This window comes from Meriones unguiculatus (genome assembly GCF_030254825.1).
Source record: "Meriones unguiculatus strain TT.TT164.6M chromosome 13 unlocalized genomic scaffold, Bangor_MerUng_6.1 Chr13_unordered_Contig_2907, whole genome shotgun sequence".
Classification (NCBI taxonomy): Eukaryota; Metazoa; Chordata; class Mammalia; order Rodentia; family Muridae; genus Meriones; species Meriones unguiculatus.
In genome coordinates this window covers 662,501-670,000 of record NW_026843582.1, presented here as the reverse complement: position 1 = coordinate 670,000, position 7,500 = coordinate 662,501, and the positions used below count along the sequence as shown (strand labels likewise).

At 55.0% G+C, this 7,500-nt stretch overlaps 1 protein-coding gene across 8 annotated transcripts in view; it reads right to left on the bottom strand.

Annotated features, from left to right (window-relative positions):
- Positions 1-7,500, bottom strand: part of Pds5b (PDS5 cohesin associated factor B) — a 102,290-nt gene that overhangs the window by 18,253 nt on the left and 76,537 nt on the right. For all 8 annotated transcript variants that reach the window (XM_060375901.1, XM_060375894.1, XM_060375896.1 and 5 more), the window contains 3 exons: positions 6,353-6,421; positions 5,218-5,354; positions 2,096-2,219 (listed from right to left, as the gene is read on the bottom strand). In XM_060375901.1, the coding sequence (XP_060231884.1) occupies positions 2,096-2,219; positions 5,218-5,354; positions 6,353-6,421 (330 nt within the window). The remainder of the gene's footprint in view (positions 1-2,095; positions 2,220-5,217; positions 5,355-6,352; positions 6,422-7,500) is intronic.

The following is a 7,500-nucleotide window of genomic DNA, read 5'->3' as shown; positions in this document are numbered from 1 at the left end:
TGATAGATAGATGATAGATGATAGATAGATGATAGATGATAGATGATAGATGATAGATAGATGATAGATGATAGATAGATAGATGATAGATAGATGATAGATAGATGATAGATGATAGATAGATGATAGATAGATGATAGATAGATGATAGATGATAGATAGATGATAGATAGATGATAGATGATAGATAGATGATAGATAGATGATAGATAGATAGATGATAGATGATAGATAGATGATAGATAGATGATAGATGATAGATAGATGATAGATAGATGATAGATAGATGATAGATAGATGATAGATGATAGATAGATGATAGATAGATGATAGATGATAGATAGATGATAGATAGATGATAGATGATAGATAGATGATAGATGATAGATAGATGATAGATAGATGATAGATAGATGATAGATAGATGATAGATAGATGATAGATAGATGATTGATAGATGATAGATAGATGATAGATAGATGATAGATGATAGATAGATGATAGATAGATGATAGATAGATGATAGATGATAGATAGATGATAGATAGATGATAGATAGATGATAGATAGATGATAGATAGATGATAGATAGATGATAGATGATAGATAGATGATAGATAGATGATAGATAGATGATAGATGATAGATAGATGATAGATAGATGATAGATAGATGATAGATAGATGATAGATGATAGATAGATGATAGATAGATGATAGATGATAGATGATAGATAGATGATAGATAGATGATAGATGATAGATTATAGATAGATGATAGATAGATGATAGATGATAGATAGATGATAGATGATAGATGATAGATAGATGATAGATGATAGATAGATGATAGATGATAGATAGATGATAGATGATAGATAGATGATAGATGATAGATAGATGATAGATGATAGATAGATGATAGATAGATGATAGATAGATGACAGATAGATGACAGATAGATGACAGATAGATGACAGATAGATGATAGATAGATGATAGATAGATGATAGATGATAGACAGATGATGGACAGATGATGGATAGATGATAGATAGATGATAGATAGATGATAGATGATAGATAGATGATAGATAGATGATAGATAGATGATAGATGATAGATGATAGATAGATGATAGATAGATGATAGACAGATGAGAGATAGATGATAGATAGAGGATTGATAGATGATAGATGATAGATGATAGATAGATGATAGATAGATGATAGATAGATGATAGATGATAGATAGATGATTGATAGATGATAGATGATAGATGATAGATAGATGATAGATAGATGATAGATAGATGATAGATAGATGATAGATGATAGATAGATGATAGATAGATGATAGATAGATGATAGATGATAGATGATAGATAGATGATGGATAGATGATGGATAGATGATAGATAGATGATAGATAGATGATAGATAGATGATAGATGATAGATGATAGATGATAGATAGATGATAGATAGATGATGGATAGATGATAGATAGATGATAGATAGATGATAGATGATAGATAGATGATAGATGATAGATAGATGATAGATGATAGATAGATGATGGATAGATGATGGATAGATGATGGATAGATGATAGATAGATGATAGATGATAGATGATAGATAGATGATGGATAGATGATGGATAGATGATAGATAGATGATGGATAGATGATAGATAGATGATAGATGATAGATAGATGATAGATAGATGATAGATGATAGATGATAGATGATAGATAGATGATAGATAGATGATAGATAGATGATAGATGATAGATAGATGATAGATAGATGATAGATAGATGATAGATGATAGATAGATGATAGATGATAGATAGATGATAGATAGATGATAGATGATAGATAGATGATAGATAGATGATAGATGATAGACAGATGATAGATAGATGATGGATAGATGATAGATAGACAGGCGATAGCCGGATGACTGATTAGGCATCGCTGCGGCCCGGCCCAGGCCTGTCCCCCCTCCGCCCGCCTCGGCCTCCCTGGGGACCGGGGCCACCACAACCTGGCACAGCCCCCCGCCTCATCCCCCGGGGCCGCCGCGGGGCTCACGTTGATGGCGAGCGCGCAGAGCTGGTACTGCTCCAGCGTGATGATCTCGTGGTAGCAGGGCTCCTGCGCCAGCTTCACGATGGCGCTGCCGGCCGCCAGGCGCAGGCGCGACATGTCGGGTTTGCTGCAACACACACACAGGCTCAGCCCCGCGGTGCGGCCGCCGTCCCCGGGCAGGGCCTCACGGGCAGGGGCCGGGCACGGGGCCTCACGGGCAGGGGCCGGGCACGGGGCAGGAGCCGCGGGGGCCGCCGGGAGGGACCCGGCGAGGGAGCCGGCCCGGCCCGGAGGACGCGGCCCCAGGCGGCACCTGCTCAGTTCTGACTCCGCGAAGCTTCGTTATTAAACTAACGAGAAAGAGGCTGTTACTGCTGGGGGGAGAGACGGGGCAGCCTGGAGCCTCCTTGCCCCGGGTCGGGGGATCCCGTCTGTCTGGGGGATCCCGTCTGGGGGATCCTGTCCGTCTGGGGGATCCTGTCCGTCTGGGGGATCCTGTCCGTCTGGGGGATCCTGTCCGTCTGGGGGATCCTGTCCGTCTGGGGGATCGTGTCCGTCTGGGGGATCGTGTCCGTCTGGGGGATCCTGTCCGTCTGGGGGATCCTGTCCGTCTGGGGGATCCTGTCCGTCTGGGGGATCCTGTCCGTCTGGGGGATCCTGTCCGTCTGGGGGATCGTGTCCGTCTGGGGGATCCTGTCCGTCTGGGGGATCCTGTCCGTCTGGGGGATCCTGTCCGTCTGGGGGATCGTGTCCGTCTGGGGGATCGTGTCCGTCTGGGGGATCGTGTCCGTCTGGGGGATCCTGTCCGTCTGTCTGGGGGATCGTGTCCGTCTGTCTGGGGGATCGTGTCCGTCTGTCTGGGGGATCGTGTCTGTCTGGGGGATCGTGTCTGGGGGATCGTGTCTGTCTGGGGGATCCCGTCCGTCTGGGGGATCCCGTCCGTCTGGGGGATCCCGTCCGTCTGGGGGATCCCGTCCGTCTGGGGGATCCCGTCTGTCTGGGGGATCCCGTCCGTCTGGGGATCCCGTCCGTCTGGGGGATCCCGTCCGTCTGGGGGATCGTGTCCGTCTGGGGGATCGTGTCCGTCTGGGGGATCGTGTCCGTCTGGGGGATCCTGTCTGGGGGATCCTGTCTGTCTGGGGGATCCCGTCTGTCTGGGGGATCGTGTCTGTCTGGGGGATCCTGTCCGTCTGGGGGATCCTGTCCGTCTGGGGGATCCTGTCTGTCTGGGGGATCGTGTCTGTCTGGGGGATCGTGTCTGTCTGGGGGATCCTGTCTGTCTGGGAGATCCTGTCTGTCTGGGGGATCGTGTCTGTCTGGGGGATCCTGTCCGTCGGGGGATCCTGTCTGTCTGGGGGATCCTGTCTGTCTGGGGGATCCTGTCTGTCTGGGGGATCGTGTCTGGGGGATCGTGTCTGTCTGGGGGATCCTGTCTGTCTGGGGGATCGTGTCTGTCTGGGGGATCCCGTCTGGGGGATCCTGTCTGTCTGGGGGATCCTGTCTGTCTGGGGGATCGTGTCCGTCGGGGGATCCTGTCTGTCTGGGGGATCCTGTCCGTCTGGGGGATCCTGTCTGTCTGGGGGATCGTGTCCGTCGGGGGATCCTGTCTCTCTGGGGGATCCTGTCCGTCTGGGGGATCCTGTCTGTCTGGGGGATCCTGTCTGTCTGGGGGATCCTGTCCGTCGGGGGATCCTGTCTGTCTGGGGGATCCTGTCCGTCGGGGGATCCTGTCTGTCTGGGGGATCCTGTCCGTCGGGGGATCCTGTCTGTCTGGGGGATCCTGTCCGTCGGGGGATCGTGTCTGTCTGGGGGATCCTGTCCGTCTGGGGGATCCTGTCTGGGGGATCGTCCCCACCTCCTCCACCTAACGTGGAAGCCGGAGGCGGAAGGCTGTGCACACGCGTGACCAGAGCGGGACCCGGCGCCCCCTGCTGGCGAGCGCCCACACGTGCAGCCACAGCCCCGCGCACACATGATCAGTGACTACAGCGGGACCCGGCGCCCCCTGCTGGCGAGCGCACACACGTGCAGCCACAGCCCCGCGCACACATGATCAGTGACTAGAGCGAGGCCCGGCGCCCCCTGCTGGCGAGCGCCCACACGTCCAGCCACAGCCCCGCGCACACATGATCAGTGACTAGAGCGAGGCCCGGCGCCCCCTGCTGGCGAGCGCCCACACGTGCAGCCACAGCCCCGTGCACACATGTGACCAGAGCGGGACCCGGCGCCCCCTGCTGGCGATTGTACATACGTGCAGCCACAGCCCCGTGCACGCATGTGACCAGAGCGGGACCCGGCGCCCTCTGCTGGCGAGCGCACACACGTGCAGCCAGAGCCCCGCGCACACATGATCAGTGACTAGAGCGAGGCCCGGCGCCCCCTGCTGGCGAGCGCCCACACGTGCAGCCACAGCCCCGTGCACACATGATTAGTGACTAGAGCGAGGCCCGGCGCCCCCTGCTGGCGAGCGCCCACACGTGCAGCCACAGCCCCGCGCACACATGATTAGTGACTAGAGCGAGGCCCGGCGCCCCCTGCTGGCGAGCGCCCACACGTGCAGCCACAGCCCCGTGCACACATGAGTAGAGCGAGGCCCGGCGCCCCCTGCTGGCGAGCGCACATACGTGCAGCCAGAGCCCCGTGCACACATGATTAGAGCGAGGCCCGGCGCCCCCTGCTGGCGAGCGCCCACACGTGCAGCCACAGCCCCGTGCACACATGATCAGTGACTAGAGCGAGGCCCGGCGCCCCTGCTGGCGAGCGAGCGCACATACGTGCAGCCAGAGCCCCGTGCACACATGATTAGAGCGAGACCCGGCGCCCTCTGCTGGCGAGCGCACACACGTGCAGCCACAGCCCCGCGCACACACACGTTTAGAGCAGGACCCAGCGCCCCCTGGTGGCGAACGCACAGACATGCAGCCAGAGCCCCGCGCACACACGTTTAGAGCGAGGCCCGGCGCCCCCTGCTGGCAAGCGAGCACCCACACGTGCAGCCAGAGCCCCGCGCACACACATTTAGAGCGAGGCCCGGCGCCCCCTGCCGGCGAGCGAGCGCCCACACGTGCAGCCACAGCCCCGCGCACACATGATTAGAGCGAGGCCCGGCGCCCCCTGCGCGGTACCTGATCCTGCCCTGCTCCGTGAGGTCCCCGTCGCTGTGCAGGATGGTGGTGAGCAGCCGCAGTGTGGACGTGCCTGACTTGCTGTGGTTGTTCTTCATGCCCAGCAGCCAGCGCACCATCATCTTAATGGCCTGGATCTGCGGTCGGGACGTAGTGAAAACGACGACGACGACGACGACGACGACGACGACGGTCAACGTGACGCAGGATGAAAGAAACACACGTTAAAACAAAATAAAATAAAGACATAAATAAAAACATATTAAAATAAAATGAAAACATGCTAAAATAAAAGAAAATAAACACATATGAGAATAAAATAAAAACATTAAAATAAAATAAAAACAAGATGAAAACGTAATAAAGTAAAAAAATGAAATAATAAAACAAAACATTAAATTAGTAGAAATGAAACTAAAAAGAAAAATGAAACAAAATAAAAATAAAATCAAAAATAAAATAAATTAACACAAAAATAAAATAAAATAAAAGTAAAAAAATTAAATTAAATTAAAAAATAAAAAATAAAATAAACATAAAATTAAAATAAAAATAAAATAAAAAATAAATTAAATTAATAATAAAATAAAACAAACACAAAATAAAATAAAACAAATTAAAAAATAAAAAATGAAATAAAATGAAATGAAATGAAATGAAATGAAATAAAATAAAAAGAAATCGTCGTCTTTGGGGCGCTGACGCACAGGTGCCAGGAGGCCGCCCGGGGCCGCGCCTGGAAGAACGGTTTCCTGGCCCCGAGGAGGCCCTGCCCGGGCCCGGGTGGGCACTGTGGTGCGGCTCAGCCCTCAGGGCGGGGGCGGGGCTCCCGTCCCCTCGGCCGCCACGGGACCTCCCCGGCGAGGACCCCTCGGCCTCCCGCGCCCACCCACGCCGGGAGGGAGCCCACCCACGCCCACCCGCGCCCACCCACGCCCACCCGCGCCCACCCACGCCCACCCGCGCCCACCCGCGCCCACCCGCGCCCACCCGCGCCCACCCGCGCCCACCCGCGCCCACCCACGCCGGGAGGGAGCCCGTCCACGCCGGGAGGGAGCCCGTCCACACCCACCCACGCCCACCCACGCCCACCCGCGCCCGCCCACGCCGGGAGGGAGCCCCGCGCGTCACTCACTTTGACCATGGTCTCCGGGGACACCTCCTCGTCGGGGACCCAGAGCTTCGTGGTTTTCTTCCCTGGAAGCTGGCGAAGGGGACGCGTGAGTGCGACCCGCCACCGCCACCGCCACCAACGCTTCCCGGCACGACGGCCGCGTGCCGCGGCTCCTCGCCCGCTCGCTACCCCACCCTGAAGGCCTCACCTCGCCAGCACCTGGCTACTCCACCTGGCTAGTCCACCTGGCTACTCCACCTGGCTGGTCCACCTGGCTACTCCACCTGGCTACTCCACCTGGCTACTCCACCTGGCTACTCCACCTGGCTGGTCCACCTGGCTACTCCACCTGGCTACTCCACCTGGCTACTCCACCTGGCTACTCCACCTGGCTGGTCCACCTGGCTACTCCACCTGGCTGGTCCACCTGGCTACTCCACCTGGCTATTCCACCTGGCTGGTCCACCTGGCTACTCCACCTGGCTGGTCCACCTGGCTACTCCACCTGGCCACTCCACCTGGCTAGTCCACCTGGCTACTCCACCTGGCTGGTCCACCTGGCTACTCCACCTGGCTACTCCACCTGGCTACTCCACCTGGCTGGTCCACCTGGCTACTCCACCTGGCTGGTCCACCTGGCTACTCCACCTGGCTACTCCACCTGGCTGGTCCACCTGGCTGGTCCACCTGGCTACTCCACCTGGCTGGTCCACCTGGCTACTCCATCTGGCTACTCCACCTGGCTGGTCCACCTGGCTACTCCATCTGGCTACTCCACCTGGCTGGTCCACCTGGCCACTCCACCTGGCTGGTCCACCTGGCCACTCCACCTGGCTGGTCCACCTGGCCACTCCACCTGGCTGGTCCACCTGGCTACTCCACCTGCCCCCTCCACCTGGCCAGGACACCTGCCCCAGGCACCTGGCCGGTACCCCTGCCGCCTCCACCTGGCCGGGACACCTGCCCCAGGCACCTGGCCGGTACCCCTGCCGCCTCCACCTGGCCGGGACACCTGCCCCGGGCACCCGCCGGCTCCCTACTCTCCTGTGCAGGCCTGGCTAGGCCTGGAGTGGACACGACGCCCCACAGCCCTTGAGGAGGCCGAGGACTCGCTTGGCCCCGGGAGGCGTGTGGGCACGTGTGTCACGTGTATCACCCACCCTCGAGGA